General features: G+C 37.8%; 1 protein-coding gene across 3 annotated transcripts in view; it reads right to left on the minus strand.

Annotated features, from left to right (window-relative positions):
- Nucleotides 1–16,326, minus strand: part of EMCN (endomucin) — a 95,665-nt gene that overhangs the window by 5,297 nt on the left and 74,042 nt on the right. The window contains exons 7-12 of one of the 3 annotated variants that reach the window (XM_073892026.1): nt 16,103–16,156; nt 14,330–14,425; nt 9,880–9,904; nt 8,441–8,502; nt 8,056–8,079; nt 3,186–3,259 (exon numbers count right to left, since the gene is read on the minus strand). In XM_073892026.1, the coding sequence (XP_073748127.1) occupies nt 3,225–3,259; nt 8,056–8,079; nt 8,441–8,502; nt 9,880–9,904; nt 14,330–14,425; nt 16,103–16,156 (296 nt within the window). In that variant the 3' untranslated portion in view covers nt 3,186–3,224. Of the gene's footprint in view, nt 1–3,185; nt 3,260–4,298; nt 4,361–8,055; nt 8,080–8,440; nt 8,503–9,879; nt 9,905–14,329; nt 14,426–16,102; nt 16,157–16,326 lie in introns of those variants that run through there. The other 2 variants (XM_073892025.1, XM_025873555.2) reach the window with 2 other exon arrangements.

A 16,326-nucleotide genomic window follows, 5' to 3' on the forward strand; every position in this document is an offset into this window, starting at 1 on the left:
TAATTTTTTTATATTTGGACATTTTAAGTCATGACATAATAGAATTCCTATCTTTTCCACTGAATTTCCTTACATTGTTTACATTTAAAAAAATTTTTAATCAGTTACTTAATAAAACATACATATTTTTCTTTTACTCTTTCTTTTTTTTTGTACTTAGTTCTTTATGCATCTTTTCCCATATAGACATTATTAGCTAATGTCCCCACCTCCACACTCATTATGGACCAATTTGTTCATTTATTGGCATCAATAAAAAAAATGTACTTTGCCTGCTCCACACTTTAGCATAGAAAGTCTGTCTTTGTGACAGCAAATCAATTCCTTTAGCCATGTTATCCTTACCACCCCTTGTCATAAGAGAATTAATCTCAGAAGAAAATAACAGCACATTTACATGATAAATGAGCACAAATATATATAGAAATGCATATCACTAATATATTTCTAATCTTTGATTCTGGTGGCCTTCAAAACTTAACATGAATTATTTTCGCATTAATAGCTATTTTGAAGGTGATACCAGCTAATAGTTGGGACCAAGGTGAATTATACAGGGAAAGTTTAAGCTAAAATAATCCTTTTCTTATTCTTAAAAATTATGATCCCTAAATGGAGCAATGCATCTGCAGTGAAAGGATAATATTTTTTGAAACCCTTATCAATCTTCCTCTTGTTGGTATAAAAGTCTCAGAGATTTTAGAATCTGTTTGAATTGATGCATCAGTACCAATCATGTTTACATAACTTTTAATTTTTTTCTCTAATTATTATCTTATTTCTTTTTTTTTAAAGATTTTATTTATTTATTCGAGAGAGAGAGAATGAGAGAGAGAGAGCACGAGAGGGAAGAGGGTCAGAGGGAGAAGCAGCCTCCCTGCTCAGCAGGGAGCCCGATGTGGGACTCGATCCAGGGACTGCAGGATCATGACCTGAGCCGAAGGCAGTCGCTTAACCAACTGAGCCACCCAGGCGCCCTATTATCTTATTTCTTATATGTGATTTCATGTTTCCACTAGGCAAGGCTTTGCAGAGGGCAAGGATCATAGATTATAAGTATTTTGGAAGTCTTGTCTGCCCTACCAAATCACATTAAATATAATGCTCTGCACAAAATAGAGGATCAATATATGAAGCACCAGGCATTAAACTATTCTGGAATTGGATTTTGAGATGAAAATTTTTAACACTGTGAACTTTCCATATTAGTGTTCGCTGTTGCATACAGATCCAGACTTCTCAACTTCTCTTCCCAAATCTTCTAGTTCTGATGACTATATTCCTATTTATTCTGAATCTCTGAGTTGATATCTGATTTCTCATTAATAACCTAGAAAGTCTACTCATTGCTTACTACTTTCAAAGTATAATGATTGCCAAGGGAAATATACTGAAAAAAGTACATTGTTACGTAATTCCAAAATTACACAGAAGAGCAACAAAAACTACTTATTTGTGCAAATTAAAAGACATGAAATTAAAGGCTAGGCATATTTTTTAAAGTACAAAAAATGGAAAGGAATGGGAACTGGACAGTAATGATCTCTGTATATTTTTTCTTTCTGACTGAAAAGAAGACTTTGTCTTCCTCCAAACTGGATGATTAGTCACTAAGAGTTAAGCATTTTGATAATTTAGAAAGCATCTTTTGACTAGCCACAAGGTTGCCGAGAAACTATAGCGGGTATGCAAGAAAGCTTTCCATGTCCTAGGTAGGTTTGGACCACCTGTCTCAACAAACTTGTTAAATTTCTCAACTTCTCCAACTTTGCATCTAAAAGTGTCCATAGCAAAAGGATAGGCAGACTCTCAGATTCCTCTCATTCTAATCCACCCCTGATGGCTAGAAAGGGATAGGATTGTGATCCTGGTGCTCACGTCTGGATGCCACTGCTCCATCTCCATCTCCATCTCCTGCTACTGGCCAGAGAAGCATGGCGGGCATCATTTACTCAACAAGCACTCTCTACGCATCTGTAACAACACTGTATTAGTGGTTGGGTAGTAGGCATAGGGAGTGGACAAAACAATATCCTCCCTCTGGATACTACCCAGAGTGCCTACCAGTGTGGTCAGGTCAATTCTGGGCACATACATATTGATTTGGTTTTTTGCTTTTTTTTTTTTTTTTACTCTTAGTTGCCAAAGGGTAAATTCTTCTGCAGGTTCTAAAAAGCATCAAACACTAATTGTGAGGGCACTTAATCAATGCTTCTTGAGAAAACTACATTAAAATCAGAAGAAGACCTCCTTACCCAATTCTAGGAAAGCAAAAGACAATCCCATGCTAAACCGAGAGGGTTAATTCCACAACGCAAGATCCTGGCTTGAGCTGTTTTACTGAAATAAAAAAAAAAAATATATCTGCATTGCACTGACTCCTGGTCAAAGCAGAGGACATGCAGAATAACAGTGTTGCTCGTAACCATAGTTTGGGGAGATTTCAATTATTTATTGATTCACAATTGCTGTAATGAGATTGTTCATTTGCATCTGTTCTCATAGAGACACTGGCCGCCTCGGTCCCTCAGCTAGTTATACAGCAACATTATGGCCCTGTGACCCGCTGGGTATAAGAAACCCCAGCTGAGACTACCTTTTTGGATCACCTTGTTTGAGGTGCTGTGTGTACACTCCACGGTTCCTGCATCCACAGAGAAAGTATATCCTGGTATAGTCTTTACAGAGGGAAGACAGATGGCCCTGCTACCCGCCTTCTCGGAACCCCTTGCCCTGAACCAGCCTTTGGCTGTGATGCACATCCTTACTTCAGTGCAGCTGCTGTATCATATCTTTTTCCTGCAGTGAACTGAAAATTTGCAAGCATTGTCATTCTGGGTCCTCCGTTAGCAATAGAACCCTGTCTAGCCACCACGGTTAGTGTGTATATACTGACCGAGGTAAAGGCAAACTGCATTTATATGAAAACATTACCAATAGGCAGAGTAAAAACTGTGTCATTTCTGAGGTGGGCAAGGCAACTGGAAGAATCTTCTACAGCCCCCAACATACGCATTTCTCTGGCAAGTCTTCTTAGAGTTTGTTTTTAGACAAATAGACAATGATGGCTTCCCTGACAAACTTTTCAGCTTATAAAAGTCTGTTGAAATAATCTAAGCTGCAGCACTCTAACAAAGCAGATACTAATGAGCATCTCAGTGAATGAAATTTAAAAAAAAACTTACATATTTATTGCCCAGGTGTGGGGAGGATTCATCAAGCTGTCAGTTCTTAGATTTTCCTTGTGCAGAGTGCTCACCTACAAACAGAAGATACGTTTTGATCTATAAGCTCAGAGAGTAAATAAGGATGAAAATAAAGTTTCTTGGCTTGTTTTTTATTTTTCCAGGGAAGTCCAATTTCCCTGCAAGAACGTCATTAGAGCCACAACTTGTCTCTTGGTATTGCTTGGAAATTGTTCAGCAAGATTTATGAGCTTTTTTCCACCATCATCTGTTTTCACCCTAAAGGAGCAATGCTAACTAACTCCCTGAGAGTGGGGTGTGTGTGTGTGTGTGTGTGTGTGTGTGTGTGTGTGTGTGTGTGTTAACAAGAGAGGCACCCTAGGGAATGAGGTATAGATTTTTGCTTTTTCCCAGAACCTAAGCAAAACTATATGTTTAAACTGCCATTTTATCAGGAAGCCATTCTAAGTTCCTCCGTTTAAATAATTGAGTGAGCGCTTTGTGAAAGTGAATTTAGAGGCCAACATGAACCTTTTGGTGATATACAGAGCAGCACAAGGGATATTACTCAAAATAATATGTTATTCCATCAGCCAATACAAATATTGCCCTAGGCTGATGGGAAGCTGAAGATCCCAAGTGTTTTTATAAGCCCCTGAATCCATGATCAACACATTGCACACTACCTGTGTCTTTCAGGTAGATTCAAATATCAACATCAGTCATATTATCCTAAGGCAGTATGGGGCAAAGTTTCTGGCTTTGAGAATAAATGTCACTGTTTTGCTCCAGCTTTTATCTGTCATTTAGAAACCTGTTTCTGGGAACTCTGTTGATGTCACCTGTCACCAGCACTATCATGGGTGATAATAAATAGTGCCAGAGACCAATGAGGAGAACAAATCTGGGACGCCCTAAAGAACCCCTTAGCACTGTGCTCTGAGAGATGCCGGGCACAGAGTGACAGTCCTCCCAGCCGCCTTCCAGAACAACTTTTTGCTCACTATCATTATTTTGCAGAAAGCACAGCACTTCCTGGAATCCACGGCTATGAAGTATAGGAATGAGAAGTGAAAAAAATAGACACTTATTGAACCCCTACTGTTTGTCAGAGTCCTCTAAAGCAAATCATACGAAAATCATTCCGATTCTTAGTATCTCCTTCCAAGTGCTGTCTAATTGGGAATAGAAAATATGAGAAAGATTCAATCACAATATGAATCCAATAAGTTATAATAATGACGCCTATATTAAAAGCAAATGAAACTCATACCTAGAAAAAAACAACTGGAAAGAAATACACCAATGCCAATAGTGATCGCATTGTGTTGGATTTCATGAGTAATTTTTAATTCTTTTTTATTCTCTAGTTTTCCCTATTCTTTATTATGCATAGTGTGGTCTAATATTAAAATGGCAGTACAAGCTATGAAGAGATATTACAGGACAGGGATACATGTTGATTTGCCAAATGAAAAAATAAGTTCAGAAAAGGGAAAGACCATGCACACCGAAGACCGAAGACAGTCAGGGAAGCTTTGGTGGAAATGTAGGGAATGGCCAAACATTGAAGGGCTGAGAAGACAGAGGCTGATCTGCGTATAACTTTCTAAATCTTTTGATCTTTTTGTTCATCTTCACACTGCACATTTCTTTTGTTATTTGTGAAAATAAATAAGCAAAAAAGTGACTTTACACTTAATAATTACCATAACATACTAATTAGTATTGGCATACTAATAATATACTAATAATGTATAATTACCATAATGGTGAAGTGGTGGAGGGGAAGGAGAGACAAAAGGGACAAAGGCACCATCTCCTCCTTCAAAAGAGCTTGAGTTCAGCAAGGAAGACAGGGGTCAGAGATGCATGATGTCTGGAGAATATGAGTTAGTAAGTGGTTCACAGACTGAACAAGGGAAAAGGCCTTTGTAGACATGCTAAAGTGTTTGAACTTCATCTTAGGTAATACAAACTTACCAGTTTTCTAAGCAGAGGAATATTATAATGAATTCAGATCTGCTTTTTCTTCTTCCAAATGGTTCAAAATCAAGTAGTGCTTTAAAACTAAATTCAAAGATACTATGCTTTGTTTCTTCTGTGAAGTTATGTATTATTTAATTAATTTAAGCAATTTTTCTTCATAATTCTTATAGTCTTTGATATTAAAAATAAGGCAACGTATATTCACTTTCTGAGATGTGCGTTAAGTGGGAATCGTGTTTAAAATGCAACATTGTCACATATATGTTTTTCAGTCAATCATGGTGATGTTCAACTGAGCAAGATTTCTTACTAAAGTTGAGTGGGATCTTGTATGTTCTCATAAAGGACTCCTCGATCTACCATGTTTGGTGCTTATTTGTTTCTGAAAGCAGATTCCTATTGTACTCCAACAACCTTTTTCCTTTACATTAAAGAAAACTCCTAATTTAAATGATCAAATTTTAAACATTTATGGGTTACATTTTCAGCAGAAGAACCCACTTGAGAGAGAACATACATGAAGAAAGCAAGGAATGTGCATGGATAAATACCATGGCCTAATCAGAGGAAACTTTGGAGTAAGGAACTGTCTTATTAGGAGAAAATGATCAGAACAATAACCATGGCTCTTGGAGGCTTCTGGAAACCCAGACACTTTAGCATCCACTGGCATTTCCCCTGAAGGTGGATTGCTGCAGAGCTCTGTTTCCTTGGAAACATGATTTATTGACCTCCAAAATGGCACAATTTATTCTGAGATACAATACCAGAGCTTATAAATTAAAATACTGACCAATCCAATCAGTTCTTATGGCCACTGAATCTCAAATTTCATTTTGTTACCACTTAGGCACATTAACACTGCATTTCTTAGGCCATAAGCAAGTAACATAAAATGTAACAATCATCAATTCTGAGTGATGGGTAGTCTGATATTTGTTCTATCAAATTCTTTTCTGTATTGCTAAAAATTTTTATAGAGGAGATAGTGGAAAATTGAGCTAAGCCTGTGTTTTTATATCAAACTTACTCATTTCAGATTTTATTCTCGTTATATTTTAGGAAAAATGTCATGGTTGTGCAAAATATGTTTAGGTAAAATAATTGTAACAATGTAACTTCTGTTGAGTGTAGTAGCACAGTTTTATTTAAAAAAGCAAATTTGAATACATTTAAAAGGAAGTGAGAGAGATTTGTTGATGAGAGTTTCAGGAGACAGACTTTAGTAAAAATTGTAGTATAAACAACATTTGGAGATCATTATGTTTTAGATTATTAATTCTAAGCTATTGAAAACTACTCTGAATGAGCAATTTCAGTTTTGCCCTATCACCAAATATCTTCCATAGTGATCAGCTAGGTTGACCATTGAGAGATTATCTCATTAAAAGAGGTATGATTCCTAAGTTGAGGTTGGTAGAAATAAAAAGAACAGAGAATAGATTTTATTATTTTCCTGATGGTATTTCCTCCTTAGCCCTGTGACCTGAAAATGTACTTATGATGAAAAGGAATCTTGGAGAATTAAGGGTCTTCTTAACTATCCCCCATAGTCTACTTCACTTGTTACCCCAGTGACTACGGGAGTGGGAGAAACCAGTTTATGTAGAATTTTCCCTGGGCCTTAAAGAAGACTCAGATATTAAATTTGCAACCAGGAAGCAAGGTTCTCTGGAAATTTCCCACCCCCGAGTGTCAAATCAGGTGTCAGTTGTCATTTCCCTGGTAGACATGGGGAGTAGGGCAGGTGGTCTTAATCCCAGGCCTCTCCTCACAAGGATAACCAGGGGCTCATACACGGAGGCAGGGGCTCCCATAGCTCAGAGAGCCTGGGGGCTGCAGAGTGTTTTGTTAAATCCCCACCAGAGTAAGGAGAATGCATGAAATTATTGTGACGCTGACTTGCAAGCCACAGGCAGATTCTGAGAACTTTTCTTGGCAAATAGTATGGTCATATTCAGGATCCTTATTTAAGACTAGTTCACATGTAGGCTGCTCTTCCCTGACCCTGTAAAATAGGCTTGACAATTTAGTCAAGACTGATGAATAATCGGGGGAATCCTGTGAGTGGTTTACAATTATCCTAATGAATGAGTTTTACTCCTTTGCCCATTCAGATAGTTACCGCCAAGAGAACTGTGTGGGAATAAAGGGAATGTGTGCATCAAAGAGAAGAAGAGATACAAGAATGAAGAACGTCTCTTCATAAGGGAAAATGACTCTCATGAGGGGCCTGGGCACATCTCTGCAGATTCTGGGTACCCTCAGTTGTCAAGGCTTCTGCCTGCATGTTGTAGTTTGTTCTCGTTAGAATTTCCCACCTGAAGTTGGGACCACATTCAGCCTTTGATAGCTTGCTCTTGAATTGGGACAATATTGATTGCTTTTTGTTTGACAAAAGTGTTTTTTGCTACATATGCACAGTGGAGCTTATTATTCAAGAGCTCTCACCTGACATACTGTCTGTATTCTGTGACTATTTTGTATAGGTAAAATGGGGGGCTGAATATGGTAAATGTATTCATGTAACTTGGTATTTAAATTAGATCCACATGGATTGTTTTGTAGAGCGAATATGTATCTGTTTTGTAATATTGAGGTTTTAAAGAAACTTTGGTCTACTCAAAACAAGAAAAAATCTGTGCTTTTTCATTTTTAAAAGCTGCTTAGCATCTCATTTTTCATTACTCCTGATGCAGATATAATTCATACAAATCACACCTATGTTTTGAAAAACTTATACATTTCAAATCCAATTTAAAAACATAAGAAATTGGAAAAAAGAAATGTAAATTTTATCAACGGGAGATTGTGTTTTCTCCTCATTGGGAAGCTCAATTAAAATTATATGAAATGATACAAAGTAGGATTTGCATTTTACCTGATGAATCCTGGTTCCAGTTGACTATAGATAGCCATTACCAAAAATGAAACAAAGCAACAGCAATAATAAAAACCATGTAGTACATTTAGTGTTCTTTCTGCTACTACCACAGAGTAGAACATGTCTTGAGTTACCACCCCTTCTTTGGAACATATTCATATTATAAAAAGCAACCTCTAGAAATACAATAGTCCAATGATCTTACCAAAAACAATATTTCTAGGACTCATCTTTTCCGTATAGGAGAATTTTGCATTGTGGGGGAGTTACTAATTATCTATTTCTAAAGAAATTATGCTTTTTGGTTGTGTTTCACCTGGACAAAATCCAAGTTAGAATTTGAAATAACCATTTTCAGCTAATCCACAATCTGGGAGCTTACCAGACTCGTGAGAAATTGTCTTAACAGTGAGAAGCTTCACACTCTCTTTATCGGACTGAGGTCTGTTTGGAACAGAAAACATAAGTCAATACCACCGTAATTAGCATTGTCTGTCTGTGAAAGAAATTACACATGAAATAAACAGAAGATACGCAAGCATATATATATTTTTATGTGTGTCTATGGCAAAACCTGTGTCTCTTTACATGCAGATATGTATATACTTCCATAGCACTTTCTACTTCTAGAATCCAGCCAATAAATCCCTGTCACACTGTTAAGCAATGATAGATAAATCAAACACAAAAATGGGTCATGTGAAACACTGCTCACAAGGTTCATATCGCACAGGTCTCCAGTCCTGAATTACGAAAGGGAAGACAGAGGGATGTTTCCAAGCCTTCCGGGCTAATGTTGAGTTCTGGGGATATCCCTTTTCATGAGGGCCTAGATACTGCAGTAAAGTGTCTGAGCTGTCCATTCGAACCAGGAATTCCCACCTATCCTTTCTCAGATTCTAAACAGTTTCAAACCCAGATTACTTTCCCTGGACATCTCAAGAGACACTATTTCTAACAAAGAAGGATAGATGACCTAAGGATATTATTTTTAAAGTCCACTATTTGATGAACATACAAAAAACAGCTACATAAAGGCAGGCTGCAAATTCGGGTCAACAAAGAAATCTTAACTACAAAACTTGTTTTTGACATGAAAACAAGTGTTTCTTTATAGAACCTTGATTGTAACAGCTGGCTGGATTGGTAACAACTGTTTTTTTGTTTTAATAAGGTTGAAATAGAATAACCATCTGCTGCTAAGATAAAGCCACCTTAGAGCTGTCTCAAGATGCAGGCAAGATTATTCCCTAACTGTGATAAACATACTGAAAATTTCACTGGGAAAACTGTTTTAAAACTCTAGATATGTTTTCTATGAGATTTTTCCTTATAGTCATTTATATTCGTTCTTCTGTCTTTGCATTTCATCTTTATTTTTATTTATTTATTTTAGAGAAAGAGAGAGAGAGCACAAGCAAGGGTAGGGGCAGAGGGAGAGGGGGAGAGAGAATCCCAAGCAGACTCCCTGTTGAGCGTGGAGCCCACAGGGCTTATCTCTCAACCCTGACACCATGACCTGAGCTGAAGTCAAGAGTTGGATGCTTAACTGACTGAGCCACCCAGGCACCCCTGCATTTCACCTTTTGATTTCCCATTTTACTACCTTATCCAAGCTTAAGAATAATCTTTCTTTTTAGTTGTTGGAATTTCTCTGTTGATTCAGAGAGTACTGACAAACAGCCAAACCCTGCTTCTTGTGCTTTTTACACAAATTCTTTAAAAAAATAAACCCAAAAAAGTGTAAGTAGAAGATTAAATTTTTTCCCCTATATAAATGGGGGTCAGAGCTTCTGGAAAAAAAATGATGAGGCTACTTACTGGTCATTTCCATTTTCCGGTGTGCCTAGGGGAGGAGAGAACAGTTATTAAAGCTATGAGAAGCTTGGTTATAAAAACAAACAAACAAAACAACCCCAAGACCCCTGCTACTTTCTGTGCAGAGATGTTTATAAACCCATTTTGTAACTTTTTTAGCTCCCCTGCAGCCCCACTGACCTTTTTATCAGATATGGTTCCTATTATTCCTCAGGTATGACTGATACACTCATGGGATAGTCCTAAGTAGGCCAACTCTGCTGCATTTAGTTCTGGACTAATTTTAATCTTATAGTTTCATATCACTATGTGAAACTACTATCCATTATCACACATCCCACAGACACCACAAAATGTCTCAGTTTATTTCAGCATCTCTGAAAAAAATTTTCCTCAAAGTATCGAATTACCTTTTTATACCAGAGAATTGAATTTTTGGCTCTCCTTTATACACTGCTCTTTCTGGAGACACAAATCACTGTATTTGTGGTGAACAACAATGTAGACATTATTTCTAATTGCATTTGGAGCCCACTGATTCGGCCTCCCAAAAGTGCTCTGCAAAATGTCACTGAGGCTACTAACTGTAACTAACGTTTTGTTCGTTTTGCTGGGCTGCTCCACCAGGGTCTGGTAGAAGACATTTGGGGTGTAGAGTGAGAATTCAGAATGTTTCATTTTGCACAAACCCTTGGACCTTAGGGAGGATATGTTGGTGGTCAAACCTTGCATCATTAATCTGTGGCACATCAGGCAAACTAATGTAATTGCTTGGGGTCCCCCTGTTTTGTTCCCAATTTTGCTGTGGTTTTTCTTCCATTGCTACTCAACTTTTGTCTCTTGGATTGCCTTTCACCTTTAATGTAGCCCTTGTCATTGGGATGTGCCCTTGAAATATAATTACCGGGCGGTGATCATCGTTGTTTTATAAAGAGTTTGATTTCCACTAATATTTTGGCTACTTCTATTTCCGTCACCTTGGCAAAGATAAGCCATCATGACTCTTAATCCCTAGGACTTAACTCATGGCGCCATATGTTGCTCACCAACTCGATCTAACTTTGTCTTCCCAACATCAGTAGGATTTTAGCAGCATTTTTTATTCTTATTTTAAGTGTTATGTATGATATCACTCGTGATGCTCATAACCCTGTTTCAGAATGAGTTGATACTTTTTTGCGTGCCTGTTTTAATATTTTTCCTTAGAATACTGCAATACGGGTTCATTAGCAAATAGACGCATGCCAACAGACAATCTTCTGCATATATGCTGTTCTTCCTTGGGTTAAAGCTCAGACCACGGTCAACATTATCTAGATAAGCTTAATTTCATACCAAAATCTCTGATTCATGTTGTCTTCCACAAAGCAGAGAGGGTTTACAAGTTTTCTGAACTTGATGAAGTCTCACCCACATACTTGAAGAGAGATTAACTGTGGGTGTCTAATGGTGCTAATTTAATAACAATTCTGTAAAATTCTGCTTGGAAAGCAAAGTTAACAATAGCCACATAGATTTGGCTAATTGTATAATTGCTGAACTTTGTTATAAAGTATTATATGCCTCCACAATAACTCTCCATAGCAGTAGGGATTTTATATATTTTTCCCTGAATGATCGAATTCATCCAATTCATCTTCTTTAATAGAAAATGTCAACTTTTCAAATAACTTATTTGCAAATCTTCTTATGCAAAGCAGTCTTTCAGTACAGGATATTTTTAAAAATGGATTTAGCTCATTAATTTTTTTTAACCTATCCTACATACTCAACACCCACAGGCTTCACCTTGGAATGGTCGATTTCCCATAAAAGATAGTACTGGTGGTTTAGAAACTTAGATAAATTAAACTGATTTATAAAATTGCTATTTCCCCTCTGGAAATTGACTAAGGAAACATATTTCAGACATTATTAAGTAGTTTATTCACTAACTCCCAAAGGGAAAGGCATTTATTTGTTTTCTGCTTATTTTCCAATAAGAGCTAAAATGAACACTACTGGTTTTTTGTGTAACTTTGCCTTGTACTGTCACGCTCCTGCCCTGAACTTTGTGCCGTGCATGGTCAGGGATTGGCCATAGGAACAGCATCCCTTAGTATCCTGGGGGCGCACTGTTCATGGGGTAAAGAAGAGTGTGGCTTGCATATCTTCTAAAATTAATCAATTTTGGGGCATCTGGGTGGTGCAGTCTGTTAAGCATCCGACTCTTGATTTAGGCTCAAGTCGTGACCTTAGGGTCGTGAGAACGAGCCCTATGACAGGCTCCACGCACACGCAGAGTCTCCTTGAGATTCTCTCTCCCTCTGCCCCTCCCGCTCATGCTCTCTCTCTCTCTCTCTCAAATAAATAAATAAATATATAAAAAATAAAGATAAAAATAATCAATTTTTACTTCTTAATAGGATATGAGACTTAGGTGGTATTCTTGTTAGTGAAATATTTAGAATTGAAGTGAGGAAAGGGAAGGTTCTATTTTATTGGAAATTAAAAATTTATTTTGACAAGCATCTAGTAAGGTTCTGCTATATATTATGCACAATGCAATGCGAACACTATGTGGTTTGTGAGTTGGAGGGCTTGCCTGATGTTAGGGACTGTTTCTGTCCTCCTAAAATTCATCTGTTAAATCTTAATGCCCAATAGGATGATATTAGGAGATGGAACATTTGGAAGGTCATTAAGTCATGAGAGTGGAATCCTCACGAATGGGATTCATGCCCTTATAAAAGGGACCTCAGGGAGCTCTCCTGTCCCCTTTGCCACGTGAAGACACGGTGAGAGCGTGGCTGTGTAGGAAGCAGGGAGAGTGCCCTCGTCCGACATCAGATGTGAGGCCGCCTTGATTGGACTTCTCAGCCTCCAGAACCATGAGAAATGTTTGTCGTTGAAGCCACCCTGCCCGTGGAATTTTTGGTGATAGCAACCCCAATAGAACAAAGACCCATCTTGCGGGGACAGCGGGCACATAGAGAAGTAACTCTACGATCATGTGATGAATAATATCACAAAATTCTGTGCAATTAGAAGAAAAAACTCTATTCTTCTTAAGGAGATGGTGTGTTATAGAGAGATACTCTCAGTTGCTGTGCGAGCTAGATCTTTCATGGATAGATTGGAGATTGGGTATGTTATAAAAGTTAAGTGGTGAGCAAGGTGTTCTAGGCGAGGGAATAGCACCGATGAAGGCATGGGGCCGTGACACTACGGTACACAACCAGGGCTCAGGTCTGGAATAGAAAGATAGGTCAATGTTTAAGACAAGGGAGGGGAATGCCGAGCTACGGAAACTGAAGGTGGTCCGAGAGGAGCTCAAGTATCTGGGATGGAAAAAAGACTGGATGAAGACTTTAGGAAATCTGAATAAGGTAGGGATTTAACTAATAACAACGCATCCATATGGTTAATTAATTGTGACAGATAGAGCAATACTACTCTAAGATATTAATAATAAGGGAAACAGGGTGGTGTATGGGAACTCTCTAACTAGCCTTGTCACTTTTCTGTAAATCTCAGTCTATTTTAAAATAAAAAAAAATTTAAAAAAGAATAAAAATATAATGCCATTATGGAAACCATAAATACTTAAGAGGAGGGAGAAGATGAAACCGCAAAAAGAAAAAAAAAAGAAAAACAGAGTGAGGGTGTAAAAGAGAGCAGTGCGATTAATTAATTAAGTTAAATAATTAATTAATTTTAGTTTCAGGAGTAGAATTTAGAGAGTCATCACTTCCATACATCATCTGATGCTCATCACAAGCATGCCCTCCTTTATCCCTGTCACCCATTTCACCCATCCCCCCTCCAGCATCTCTCAGTTTGTTCTCTATAGTTGAGAGCAGCAGTGCTATTTTAAAGAAAAGAGGAAAGACTTTAAACGCCACTGGAGAGATTAAGGAGGATAAGAAAGAACGGTCAAGCTAAAAGCCCACCAAAAATCGCAATCCTGTTCAATCCTGAGGAGCTGAATCAATTAGCGGAACACACAGCCACGGAAGACACCTTCCTTGGAAGGAAGCTGTACCTCCCAGGAGGGTCGAAGTCATAGAATGCTCTTCCTGAGATTGTGGGCCCCTCAACTAAATTCTTAGCAACGCTTACCTCTATTCTCTGTCACATGGAAATGGAAAAATTCTTCACTGCAGTTAAGGTGTGTCGTTTTATGCCTCCGTTATACCATAGTCCCCTGACCACTCACAGAACGGGGGTTATTTCATTAAAAAGAATCTGTCCATATTTGATAGTATCTGCCACTAGCAGGTAATCCTCACCCCTTACATTCATCAGCATTCAGTGGGTTTCTTTGCCCCTTCTCCTCTATTTCTGTGATCAAGCAATAGGGCATTTTATTTCTTTCTGTAATCCTCCTTTCCCCTTGAGTTTAAATTCAAGTTTAGATTGAACATATGTTCACCTTTCAGAAAACAAAATGAAACAAAACCCTGTTACCTACCTGGGTCTGTCTTCCAGCACATTCGATACAAACCCACAAGAACAAATGCAGAAAGTGTCACTACAATCAAAGCAATCACCACTGGCAAAATAATACCTAAAAAGTATTGAAGACATTGTCAATTAGAGTGGCTATTGACTTTAACTGTAAAGAGTTTACAGAGCAAAGGCACGCATGCATCCTCCCTTCTTCAAACATCACTCCATTAAACAGACTATATTTTCAGCAAAGATTTATCTGATTCAGAGGTTTTACTCTAGTTGTCATTTCTGACGTATCCACTTGATGTCAGTCTTGCAGCCTTTTGAAATAAAGTTCCAAATGTAAGGGAGCCGATTTTCTCACCTTCTTAGAGACTGGAAAAGTGGGGAGATGGAAGACTGGAGAATCAGAAGTTGTCCTCTAGACTATGGTCTGACCCACATTCACACATTATACCCCTTACTACTTCATAAAAGGTTACTGGAATATCTACCTGTCTATCATCTATCCCATACTGGAACTGCTCTAGTCGTGATATTGGCTTCCTAAAAAACTCAGAAATTCTCAACTTCTAAGGAAATGAATGGATTTTTTCTATTCAGTCGTAGAATACACACATATGGTATATGGTATATGATATACATGTTTTTGCTAAAATGGAGCATTTCTTTCAAGGCCATTTTTAACATAAAGTTCTGTGAAGGTGAATAATTCGTTTTTAAGGAGCTCTCTGCCTGTACACTTATGGCTTATCTTTCCATAATAATATCTTAAAACTAGAAAAGGTATAAAATAGCATAAGTGGACATAAATGGATATCAGAGTGGATACGATTTCTTAAAAATGAGCACACGGTTCAAGAAAGACGTATGTGTGTTCGTGCACATACATTTAAAGGAGTGGAGTTGTGACAGTAAATCGGGGTGAGTTTTTATTCAGAGGAGGGTCTTGCTGTTTTGGTTTGGTTTTAACATCTGTCTTCTTTTGTGACAATCACTGCCCAGGTGAAAGCAACAGTGATGAAAAGACGAAGCTGTCAGGGCCGTACGACCGGCGATGTGGGGGCCGTAGTTATTATTTAGCGCTGTCTTCTCATCTGCTTGCATATGTCCACCTCGTATTTATCCAATTTTCTATAGGATGGTTTATACTTCCAAAGTTATAGTTAAATATTTGTTTCATATTAGACCTTGAGCGAGATGATGAATGCCTCCCAAAATGAAGATGCCATGAATTAACCGGTCAATAAATGCAATGTTGACTTGTTGAATGGAATGGCTTTACCTAAACCGAGATAATCTTTTATCATTGACTTCATATACATTCACCTTATTCTTCATTTCTAGGAAAATGAGTGGAGTTTTTTCTATTCAGACCTAGAACACACATATATGTTACATGATATATACATGTTTTTGCTAAAATGGAGTATTTCTTTAAAGGCCATTTTTAACATAAGGTAAAGTTCTGTGTAGGTGAACAATTCATTTTTACGGAGCTCTCTGCATGCTCTTTGGCTTATCTGGGACTAGTCTTATCAATTCACCCTGACCCTTGGTGGTAGTTGCTTAGGATTAGGGTAAGAAAAAAATCCCAAAGGTGTGCCCGTTAAAATCAGATGCAATAGCAGGAAATTCTCAAAGCAGACGATAATTAGGTAGGGTTATAATGAAACCGCAGGTTTAGTAAAGTTGATAAAAGGCTGTCAATAATCAAATCCTCTCTGTTATCAGGCACATTCAAACATTTTGCGTATTTGTTGCCACGAATGAAGATACATCTGTTACTCACTGGAGTAAGAGGGGCTGGCTGAAGAAGAGCTTGCATTTTTTGCATCCTCAGTACCTATTATTTTAAGAAAGAAAAATAGTAAGTCACCTTTGGTTAATGTGTGCCAATCCTCACAATCTTCTCCCCCACCCCCATTTAAGCAAGCCTTTGTGATCTCTAGGTATGATGCTTCAAGTGGAAAAAAAGCTCTCTCATTCTGAGAGAACTCTGTTTTGTAAATCAAG

Source organism: Callorhinus ursinus, unplaced genomic scaffold, assembly GCF_003265705.2.
Source record: "Callorhinus ursinus isolate GAN/ISIS: 27379988/994484 unplaced genomic scaffold, GSC_fseal_2.0 scaffold4, whole genome shotgun sequence".
NCBI lineage: Eukaryota > Metazoa > Chordata > Mammalia > Carnivora > Otariidae > Callorhinus > Callorhinus ursinus.